The sequence below is a fragment of the Ptiloglossa arizonensis genome, chromosome 5 (genome assembly GCF_051014685.1).
Source record: "Ptiloglossa arizonensis isolate GNS036 chromosome 5, iyPtiAriz1_principal, whole genome shotgun sequence".
NCBI classification, from domain to species: domain Eukaryota; kingdom Metazoa; phylum Arthropoda; class Insecta; order Hymenoptera; family Colletidae; genus Ptiloglossa; species Ptiloglossa arizonensis.
This window is the reverse complement of record NC_135052.1, coordinates 3311756-3324097: the sequence shown is the minus strand read 5'-3', so window position 1 is coordinate 3324097 and position 12342 is coordinate 3311756. Positions and strand designations below refer to the sequence as shown.

Here is a 12342-nt window from a genome sequence, read left to right as displayed (position 1 = left end):
AGGTCTGTCCCCTCCCCCACACCCCAACCCCCAACACACCCACCGGGTTTAATTGCGTATTACAGGCGAGCCGATAATTTACGCGTTCAAACTCTTCTTTCGATTTGCATAGTAAACGAGCAACGCTCGATCACACTTAGTCATCTTGGAAACGCGGATATACAAATTGCAGCGAACAAAGTTATCGCGGAAAAGGTAGAAAGAGATAAGAAAAGTTACGATTAATGTTTCACCGGGTGAAATAAGAAAAAAAAAAAAAGAAATCTGCGAGAAACGTTAAAAGACTGTAAAGGGAACGTCGCTAATGAAATACCAGCGCTAGAAAGAAGGTGCGAGCTCGAGCTAAAGATCGAAAAGGTTAGAAACTACTTAAAACAAGTAACAGAGACGAAGCTCAGCGAACCGCGTTAGCACGTTAAATGGGTACATTAAGAACTTTATAGTTAATTCAGACTGTTTCGGCCCTGCTATTGTTTCCGGTAAATTTCATCGTATACCACGGTACGCCATCGCGTAAAGACACGTTCGTGAAGTTTTACATAATCGAACGCATTATTCGTTACACCGAATAACTGTAATTAATACCTTATTCGAGCGAAAGGCAATTGATTATGCGCGTCGTGAAAGTTTGCGCCGGCATTATCGGGACATTAGCTCGCTAATAGAATTACATCCAGAATTTACTAATTATAATATCTGGCGATGAATGGCAAATGTTTCGAATAGTAAGTTTTGCAAATTGTGAAACTTTACTTTTCCGGGTAACTGTAATGAAACGAAATGTTGCCGGAGAGCCGAGTTAATAAAGTTCTTTATCGTCGATTTTAGCAACGAGGTAAAGATTTATTCGAGTACCATCCGCCTTGAAATTATGCGATACTATTTCTCGCGTCAGGCTCGAAGAATGTTTCAGTATTTAAAGATTCACGGTCGGAATACCGTTTTATTTTTGTTGAACTTTATGCCAAAGCTTCGATACGTTTCAACGTTTACGTCGTATAATTTTCTTTCACCAATAAGAAGAAAATAAAATTAGAATAACGATTTACTCTTTTGTCATCCTATTCGCAACTATTAACGTTAAGTTTCGTACATTGATCTTCCAATTAGAGTTTTTCTACTCTATTTATGATAGATGATTTATGATGAATATTTTTCGAGTTCTTTCCAAATTTTTGGAAGAATATTAAAAAATATCCTTTACTCGAGAGATCAAAATCGTAATACTTCGCTGTACGATATACAGCTATATTATGTATCTGTTTCAATTTTCTTCAAATTCGTTGCATCGTTCGAAAATTTGAGTAACAAAAATTTAACGGAACACCGTGAGATTTTTACGAAATAAGCGACAACAATGGAACCGCTCCATAAGGTGATACGGTTATTCTGAAAATTGCTCGTACATCAAAAGACGTCCACGTTAATGTATCAAATGTTGATCGATTCACAGTCGAGAAAGACACAAAGTAACAATTACAATTCTTGTTATCGATATAGAAGTTAACAAAGTGTCGCGTTTCGACTCGAAACCGGAACGTATAATAATATATTGGGATAAAAAAGATTACAGAAATTCCTTGGCATTTATCCGGTTTTATGCCAAGTTACCCTTGTTTGTTTACGGCCGTAATTACAGCTTCGTAGAGTTGCAACTCAAGTTATTGACTCTCGAGCAACGTCTTGCGATTGCTAACTTACTCCTTGTATACGGACTAATAAATCAGCCGATTACACGCCCCGATATTCCGAATGAACTAAATTTTCATTGTTCCGCCAAGAATTCAAGGAATTGCGTTCCTTTTTCAGAAAACCTCATTGAAGACTCTACTCCGAATTCAATTGCTCGGGTCGCATTTTTATGAAAGGAAACCTAATTTGTAACGTCGTATACTTTTTTATAGCACTTCTCCTGTATTTAAACTCTGTAATTTCGACAGTACTCGACTCTCGGCTAAGTTCCCCTTTTGTACACACCACTTATGCTTTTTCCATAGGTGGTTTGTTCCTTTTCTTTTCCTTATTTTGTTTCGTCTACGTACACACGTGTACACACGTTCTCCAGTTACGACGATACGCCACGAGGAAAATATTTTTCGACGTTATATTTGTTGGACTTTTCGCGATCATTCCTGTCTTTTTTGCACGAAAGTACACATTCTTTTCCCTCCTGTGTGCTTTACCTCGCACGAAAATGCATACAAACACGTACAATAATATGATCTTAAAACGGCTTTGGACTCCGAAACTTAAAGGGAAATACGAAGCGTATTTTAAAGTAAGTACTTATTTTTACCGAAAGTGCATTACAAAGATAATCAAAAGATAATTAGGTGACCCGTTTGAAGCGAGGTGCCCTACATTTCTTTTCTTCCGTTCTCTAACCCCTCTTATGCGCAGTATCAAAGGGTTCGTCTCTTTGAATAAATGAAACGAAGTTAAAAATATTTCGAAGTGTGTACTCTCGACTGTAGTCTCGACGCATTGGAATAATCTCGAGGTTAATTCGGTCGATCTTCGACCGAAATTTAATTGAAACCGAAGTGCGTTCGTTCGGCGAACGTCTCTTCGGATTATTACACGTTAAAGTCTTTATCGTTGATTGAAGTCGAAGCGACGCTATCGTTACGCCAAGGGCAGTAAAAGTGGATTTCAGGCCCTCGCTATCCGAAACGATCTATAAAAGTGATCCTAGACGTTCAATTCTTAACGAAGGGTCGACACGGGATAGTCCGTTATTGGCGATACAATCGAGAAGAGAACGATTTTGTGAAAAAGTAACTCGAGGGCGTCGAATAAAATTTCTGCGAATGTGGGTCTTCGTTTTCGTGATAAACGACGTTGAAAATTCATCGGGTGCGCTCGTTCGAGAATTAATGCGGCAAATCTCGTTGCGAACCACATCTTGCTTCTTTGCATTCACAAATACACTACCTCCCGGATTGTAGGAATAGCTTTCGCTGTAAGCGTAGGATTACCGCGGAAGAGATTAATTTGGGAGACCGAACACCCTGCGTATAGAGGCGTTACGGTATTACCCGGTTAACTGAAACCGAATCTGGTCCGCTCCAGTTCGGTAACTCGCGAAAGGTGACTTCTTTTTTTTTACAAATTTACCAATTCTATCGCAAACCGGTGCCGAGTTTCGCGTACATCGTCCAACGAGAGGACGGGTGCGCGATAAAACGACAAAAACCGGATCTCGGATTGCCTTCGACGACCAACATCGAAGGACGATCCTTTCGGGCGCGAAATCAATTATTTTCGAATAAAAATGTACATTTTTACAGTTTCGAGTGTCCCTTCGTTAAACTACCACCGATACATCGACGAAATTTTTCCAATGAAAAACGAGTCCAAACTCGACTTTGTTCAATTTTTAATTGTACGCGATTGGAAGTTTTTCGAACGCGAATCGAGCAACGTACATAATTAAAACCATGGTCCAAACGCGGTCGTTTCCATAGGAAAAACGTTCTCGATCCATTCGTAATGCTTACAAGAAGACACGACGAAAAATATAACAATTTTAATTTTCGTCAATGTCGGTTTCACGATTTACGCGATCGGAGAACAAATTCGCTTCGTTTCGCGCTCTGTTCGTAATTCATAGAATTAAAGAAGTTTCGTTAAACCGAAATTCGAAGGATCGAAGTTACGACTGTACAATGACAACGGTAGAGAGTAAACGATCGCAAATTTTAAAGTCGTTTCTCTCGTAACCAGACTTTCCAAGATTATGGAAACGGTGCTCGAACAATTAACGAAGCTCTCGACGTGAAATTCCAATATCTCGTAGGAAACGCGTACGCCCATCCATGGTACCGAAATTAAAGCGATATCTGTCATAATTGTTTCGTAATTGTGAATGAAAAACGAAGACGAGATCTTATCGTTCCTTCTCGGTTGTTTCTTTTTCGTTTTTGTTTACTCCAAGTATCACGGACACGGTACCTAGCACTTGACAAAAAAATTTACGTTGTTCTCCATTGGATAGCGTTCGATCGGTATTTTCTTCCGTAGGTGAAACAATTTCGTTCGACGTACTTTAACAACTATTTTCTAAAAAAAAAAATAAAACCCCCCATCGATCGTATTCCCCTTATTCCGGTACGTCCAAACGCAAAACCCCCTTTAAGGCATGAAACTCGATTCCGCGCTTCGACGGTTCGCTCGCGTCGAGTAAACAAAAACAGCGGGGAACTCCGGATTAGTTATCGAGAGAAGAATTCGTTCGGTTATCCGGTAGACAGTGTATCGCGAATATCGGATTACCGGGAACATAATTAGGATAGATCAGCGCGGGAATGAACCGTGCTCGGTTCTCACGCAGATTTATTAATCGACAAGGTAGAGGACCGGTATACGCGTAACGTCCGACAAAGCGGCGATCACGATGCCTGTACGACAGAATGGATTTGCCGTAGGTAGGTAGGTAGGGGTGGGAGGGGGTGGACGAAACGGTGAAACGTTACAACACCGAGCGAAACGCAAACACTCGCCCGAGGTCCACCGTGGCGAAACACACGGGCGCGGAGGAAATCGAGAACCGTGTGTACATACTCACCAGTTCGCACCAGCACGTTAAGTAGGATGGATAGCAGTAGGGTGGTGGCCCGGTATCCGTGTATTATGATCATCAGCCACCTCGATACGTTGAATCCCGCGTCGTGCCATAGACCCGTGCCCTCGTGTACCATATTTCTCCACCTCGCCTTTTCTCACCCACCTTGCCGCCAATTGCCTCACCGTCGACCGGCCTCATTCACCGCTCGTTCACGAATACGACGCGATCTCTGCGAGGTAGGATAGACGACGCGCCTCGGGTTTTTATCGGTGATCGAAAGAGGGTTCTCGAACACCGTGGAAACCCCGCCGCGTTCCGGCTGGTCGACCGAGTCCGAAAATTCTACGATGAAACTCGCACAAACACCGAGACGAGAACGACGACAACGAGGCGAGTGGCCCCCGATGCTCGAGGTTTCTCTTCGCGCCAAGATACGGTGAAAAGTCCTTTCCCGTCGTACGACTACCGTACCGTTGCAATTGTTGTTCGTTCGTTCGTTCGTTCGTACGCTCGCGTCGCGCGTGGATTGATTAGTGTACCGTAGACGGTGGAAAAGTTTCCTGTTGCCGTGGAAACACGGGAACAGCCGCGAGCTAGAAGATCCACGCTGCGAGGAACTAGACGGGATCAATCCGGGCAGCAGATATTGCTCGAGTTTACGGAGTTTCCGGTGGGGCGAGTCGTTTGGCCGCGCAACGTCTCGGTAACAATCGTTAACGACGAATATATAAAGTCGAGCCGAGCGTTTCTGGCCCTGCTGGCCTCCTCGTCAGCGGCCGGTTTCGCGGACCACGATCTCCGCTCGCGTGTTATCGGGATCGCGGACGGTATAGCTCACCGAACGAGCTCTTCGTTCCTGGCAAGTTGCTCGCCGATGTCGTCGCTCGCTATTGTTCCGCGACTATAGACCGCGAGCCTGCACGGAACATTCGGAGACACTACGGTGTTCCTTTTCGTACCGGATGCGGCCTTCCAGAGGACAAACCCCTGGAAGATACACGCGTCGAAACGCTCGACGGGCTACGGCTGTCTCGAGATATTGTTGGAGTTTGCGGGACGTCGCGGCAAGCCGTTGGACGATATCCTATGGCGGTAAAGTTAATGGCGCGCCTCTGGCGAAAGGACTTTCTTGCTAACCGGCTCCTCGTTCAGTTTCATTCACGGACGTTCCATGGTGCAACCGTTTGTCGGTCTCCGTACGTTATCAGAAATACAGGACGCTCCGGGCCATAGAACGAAACGTTCCGTCCGTGTTCCGGGGCCCACTCTTTCTCGAGTAGCTTTCAGCGTTCCTCGTACCCACTGTTCCACAGCCAAAGGCTACTTCTCTAGAAATCTCTGATTTTCTTTTTTAACGGAAAACGCGGAGACACGCCGACCGAGAACCGTGTACGGTTACCCGCGTTCAACCACCGGAAGATTCCTCCTCCGTTGGTCGCTCGGGTTATTAGCGCGATCTCGTGCAAGTTTCGCGTTCCTGCTCCCCGAGTGCACCGGGCATAAAGAGAGCGCGTTTAATTTCAACCGTTAACATTATCTCCCGCGAGTTCCATCCTCGCTTCGAGGGTCCCACCGCGCTCGTTTCGCCTACGCCGATGCCGGTTCGCGCGACAACCGTTGATTCTCCGTGCTCGCTCGCGGGAACAACGATTACGCGCCACGTTTCCGGGATCGGTTCCGTACCGTCTTTCGTCTTCCGTTTCTTTTTTTCTTACTTTTTTTTTCAATTGCCCGACGCGGACCACGTCACGCCGCGAACACGGAAATACTAACCGTTGAAAATTCACGTGGTTGGACGTACGAACAGTTTCCAAGTGTACAACGGCCCGATGAAACGGCGCGAAACTCGACGATCGTTAAGCGACGCGGTTAATATTTCGCTTCGAGCGGAATTCGTCCTTCTCTTCCCCGGTTTCTCCGCTTTTTCCGTCTCCCGCGGACCTCTCGAGCGTTTCAACGCCCACGATCGCCCCTCGAAACGTCGTACACCTTCTTCGAACCGGTCCACTCCTCTCGTAACCTCGCGTTCTCACCGTTCCGTTCCGGTGTATCTCAGCCGTTTCGCGGCACGAAGAAGAACGCGTGCACGCGCCGAGATTTACCAAACAATCTACCGGATATCCGATTCGCGAACGTTGCGCGAGTTTGCGGAACGCTGCGGAGAGCTTGGTCACCAGCTCGACAACCGTGTCTCCGAGCTGGAGCGTAACGCCTTGGGCGACCCACCCTTCGGTCGAGTTTACGTCCGCTTGCGACGCGGCGTTCACACACACACACACACAGAGAGAGACACACGCTGACGCTGACGCTCAGGCGCGCGCGCGCGGTCGCGCGCCACCGCGTGGCCCTCGACGACACACGGTCGGTCGGTGTCTTCGTGGAAGATCGTCGTGGTTAACCCGCTCCTTTGAGGAATTTGAGCTGTCTCGCGGTTGGTATCCGTACAAGGGCTGGTCCGAACGGCCCGCTTCAGGGATTACGGTTGACTCGCTTCCTTAGGGGCCCGTTCTGGTACTCCTGAAATTCGAGCAAAGTGGATACAGTTCGCGGCGGGTAACGGGGGACGCCAGAGCGTCTTGTACAACGGATACGACGGCGCGGTGTCGCGAAAAGGTGAACACCTTTTCGTTTAAATCCCGCGGAAACCGGTAAGCGACGAAGACGGGACCAAACGCGATGTTAATTTCGCACAGAGGTTTGCTTCTTCTCGCAATCGTGCGGAAGGTACACGTTACTCGGCCGCACGCGCGGCTTGGCCAAATACCGTGAAACACGAAGGAACACGAACCCGACGAACGCACCGGAACTTGGTTTGTTGCACCGTGTTGACAAATGGAAGGGTACGGACCAGGTACGCTCGGTGGAACAGATACAGCGATCTCGTAAAAACCGCAGAGTGCCAAGGCGGTGGCACACTTGACTGCGTCGTGCCAACGATTCAACACCGACACGGAGGGATCTTTTTCGAACGCTCGGTACCTTTATCACGGGGTTTTTTGCCAATGTAATATACCGTTAGATTTTTCCCTATATATTCGCTATTCGCGTTGCTTCGACGCGAAGGAAAGATACCTTTCGGATTTACGTTTCTCGTTCGCGTCGGGGAAAAAATGGGAGCGATCCACTTTGGGGAAACTTTCATTTTTACTCGGAATTAGACCGATCGAGTAGAAAGAAACTATTCGGGGGATCGTATCCAACAAGTAGTCGACCGTAGTAGCGTATATAATAGGTTATTCGATAAGTTTCGTCGACTGTCAAAATCTACTGTTCAATGTAGCACTGTTCGATAAGTTTTATCGAACGACAAAATGTACTGTTCAATATAGTACTGTTCGGTAAGTTTTATCGAACGACAAAATGAACTGTTCAATGTAATACTGTTCGGTAAGTTTTATCGAACAACAAAATGAACTATTCAATGTAGGACTGTTCAATATAATACTGTTCAGTAAGTTTTATTGAACGACAAAATGAACTATTCAATGTAGTACTGTTCAGTAAGGTTTATCGAACGACTAAATGAACTCTTCAATTTAGTACTGTTCGTTCAGTTTTATCGAACGACAAAATGTACTGTTTAATGTAGTACTGTTCGTTAAGTTTTATCGAACGACAAAATGAACTGTTCAATGTAGTACCGTTCGTTAAGTTTTGTCGAACAACAAAATGAACTATTCAATTTAGGACTGTTCAATATAATACTGTTCAGTAAGTTTTATCGAACGACAAAATGAACTGTTCAATGTAATACTGTTCGGTAAGTTTTATCGAACGACAAAATGAACTGTTCAATGTAGTACTGTTCGTTAGGTTTTATCGAACGACAAAGTGAATTGTTCAATGTAGTACTGTTCGATAAGTTTTATCGACAGACAAAATGAACTGTTGAATAAGTTTTGTCGAACGACAAAATGTACTGTTCAATATAGTACCGTTCGAGAAGTTTTATCGAACGACACAACTTATCGAGCAATCTAGTACTATACCGTTCGATAAGTTTCATCGAACGACAAAACTTAGCCAGTAAATAGCGGTGATACGGCCATGAAAGTGACGCACCTTCCTAACGAATTAGTTGCCTCGATCGTTGAACAACTGCAGGAATTTGCAGTCCAGTTTCCCCGCAATTATCGCGGTAGCTCTGTATTTTCATCGAATTCGGTCCGTTCGTTTGGAAAATTTCACTGAATAACGCGCCAACCCCGAGAACGTCGAGGCGCGTACGCAGAACGGCGAACGGCGTAAAATAATAAACGGTAAATTTCTAGCGCGCGCGGATTAATTCTAACGGAACTGTTGCACGCGGAAATCTCGATCGCCGGGGAATTATAAACTGCCACGGTCGCGGAAACGGTTTAACGAATACAAGGCTGGAATAAAGGTTAGCCTCTTGCGCCGCGTGCGTCGTCGAGCTCTTGTTTTTCAACGCTCGCGAGAGGCCTCGCGAGAATTACCGTAGAGACAAGGGGAAACGTTTTTCGACGATTCATCGCGGAGACACTCCGGGACGAGTGGTCGGCATGCGAAAATTCCGCGACCCCGAGAACCGGGGACGTTGGAGACCCGACAGAGGGAAACATTTATTAAAAGATCATCACTTGTTCGAGGATCCTCGAGAAACGAACGAATCGTGACAGCGCGATACGTTCGTGAAAAGGGACTTTTCCTCGGCCACGAGTGGCTCTTCTCCTATCTTTACCACGCGGAGCGTTAAGCCCCCCCGTGGAAGACGCCGCGAAATTTAACGAGCGACTAAGATCGCGGGCAGGTCGGAGCAATAAAAAAGATGAGGAGAAACGAGGCTGAGGCAAACGGGATATAAACGATGATGCAGCCGCGCTGGAAACGCCAACAACGACGTCAGAACCGGCGGAAATACTAACGATAAGCCTGAAACGTGCGAGATACAGGAACCGCGTAGGGACAGCGGAATTATTGGCAACTGTCTACAGGGTGTCCCGCTGGAAACAGGTCACGTTCGATATCTTTCGTATTTCGAACAATGGGAAGAAACGTTGCCTGGCAAAAGTTGCACTGCTTGGAGGCAGACGTAATTAACCGACAATAGTTTCTTTGTAAATGAAAGCGTAGATAAGACTCGATGGTGGAGCCTGTTTTATAAATGGAACGTCTGCTTCTTTCGTGATCAAATTCGACGGAGTGTGCGTTACTTTGAGCATCGAAACGCGTCTATCGTTGATCCAATCGTTTCGCGAGTTACGAAGGTGATTCTTTTCAACGCGACGTTCTCGCAAACGAACACGAACTTGGAGTAATATAGTATTCTTTTCCCGAAAACTCGTATCATTGCACTAGCCAGACTGCACGATAACGGATCCGATGAAAGAGCAATTTTGCTTTTTGTAATTGTACAACGCTGTATCGGAATCTGCTTGGGTAGAAGTTCACGGAATCGATTACTTTCTTCTTTTTTACATTGAAATCGTTGGAACGAAATTCGAAGAATTGACAAGGTTATAGGAACCGAACGATAAAATGCTCGCGCAAAGACGAATCGGATTGTTTTACTTTCCGCTGTTCTAATTCTACCTTAGCGAAGGGCACGGTGTAATTAAGCCAATCGCTAAATTTTAGTAACGAACTTTATCACGGTATACACCGCCGGATGAAACCGTCGCGTGTCGCGGTCTCCAACTTCAACACCATTTTCCTCAAAACTACTTTTTTCGAGTTGGCATCCCTAAAAACTCCGACATTAATGAACCAACCTTTGCGCAGTTTGGCACGCATATAAAATAAAAGTATCTCGTTCACCGAGGCCAGTCTCGCGATATCTGTGATCACTTTTCTTTTTTTTTTATAAAATATCTCACATTCTCCTGCAACGTTTCGTTACCTTTCTTCGTAGAATCATCGTTTCGAAGGAAATTGCAATATTTCATTGTCAGTTTCGAGGGTTGGAATGTAAAACATCGTTTACATTCGACAACGTCTCTTTCCGCGACACTTCGCTCGGGACGAATATAGTAACTCGGGTTTATTATATACTCGCAAATTCCTTGCGAAAAAAATGAAGGTACGTGGAACAATGTTTTTCGTTGTAAAAACTCGCGGCACTGTTCCACGAGAACGTAGTAAGTGTGAAGGAAATTTTGATTTTTATTATCGCGCAACGTGCTTTAACAGTAAATCAACGAATATTTGTATGTGACGAAACACCACCGAGAATTCCACAAGATACGAAGTGTCCCTTGATTTCTACGAGCGAGATAAACTCCGATGTCGAGAAAGTCGTACTTTTGTAAAAAAAAGAAAAATTCTTCATCGTTCTAAACGACGAATGATTCCGAAATCTTTCGTTGTATTTCGAATAGAATTAACCGATTACCCTTCGTATCCATGTCATCTATAAAAGTGAGCAATGAGCGTGTATAACGTCTGTTCGGAACTTTTCGGACGCGATCAACTGCCCCTCTCGAGTTAACCAGAGCTTCTTGAACCGAGACCGTTAAGATCAAAGGACGTCGGGCATGCTTCCTGTTCATTTTTCTAAACTCATCCCTCGGACTTGGCGAGAAATTTCAAGATTCTATAGAAAGAACTTTGCAGAGTGTTGTCCACTCGGTGACTTCCGAGTCGCGAGATTACGAGGTTCGTCCAAAAAGAGGAACCGAACTTTTTAAACGGCGTACCGGAGAGAACCGCGTTGCGGCGCAGCGGTGGAGCAGGTCTGGGTTAGGTAAATTTGTTTTTCAATTTGAAACAAAATTTCGTGCAATTACATCGCTCCACGAGACCCTTCGTTTTTCAACTTGCACGAAATCGCCAGAGGCGCGAAACACACGTACGCTCGACCGCGTGCAGTTCGCCGTGTAATTGACGTAGCGTAATGAGGCTAGTGTCGGATCAGACCTTAAAATCCCCGTACGGTGTCTCTGGCAGGAGCGAACCAGCCGGATTCGCTGGTGCGTGCTATTTGTACGATTCGTTTTTTTTTTCTTTCTTTTTTTTCTGTCGAACGAGGCCGGTAGGTTCGTCGAATCCCTGACCGCGAAGTCACGGAGTTCAGCCACGTTGATACGTATCGACGGGAAATATGGTGGATTAAGGATTTAAGATCAAGAGCAGAGGATGAACGGCGGTCGACTTTATGAATACTAATTGGTATCTGGGAGAACATTTGCCGGGTGGAATTTATCGGGTTTATCGGATGTGAACCCTCTTCGTATCTCGACGAAGCTCATTGAAAAGGGGCATACCCCCTTGTCGGGGCTCGGCGAAAGATGAAGAAAAAGCTAATACTGGAAGGAGGGAGTTCGTGTCGTGTAAAGAAGCTCTCGAGGAGTCGGCCGTTGAATAATGTAGATCCCCTTTTCGCATAAACACGTATCGTTCGTACGTGAACGGGATGAAACGGTTTGCCCTGGATTTGGCATCCGTACTTGGTAATTAAGTTCACTCCGCTATGTACAGACTCCTCTTCCCTATCTCTGTCCCTCTGTGTGCCTCGTGGTACACGAAATTGCACCATTGCCGGTGCCGATTAAAGTGCCGATAATCCTGAGCATCGATTTAACCTATGGCTCGGTATCAATTATCGGGTCAATCGTCGTCGGATGCCACGTCCTATTTGGCCACTTGACCGACCCGAAGACATTTAAATGAAAATCGTTGCCCTTTATTCCACGGTATGGCGATACCCCGCGAGGGCAGCTCGCCGCCGCCAGTTACGTTTCCGGTGTGTACACGCGCAAAAACGAGAGGATGAACCGAATACCGAAAACAGAAGAGCCGGTTAATTGAAAATCTGT

At 45.7% G+C, this 12342-nt stretch overlaps 1 protein-coding gene across 4 annotated transcripts in view; it reads right to left on the bottom strand.

The window, feature by feature from the left end:
- LOC143146907 (lachesin) overlaps window positions 1-12342 on the bottom strand; it is a 58733-nt gene that overhangs the window by 38918 nt on the left and 7473 nt on the right. For all 4 annotated transcript variants that reach the window (XR_012992112.1, XR_012992113.1, XR_012992114.1 and 1 more), the window contains exon 2: window positions 4568-7084. Coding sequence is in view for 1 of the 4 variants with exons in the window: in XM_076311647.1 (XP_076167762.1) it covers window positions 4568-4700 (133 nt within the window). In the remaining 3 variants the exon portion in view is untranslated. The remainder of the gene's footprint in view (window positions 1-4567; window positions 7085-12342) is intronic.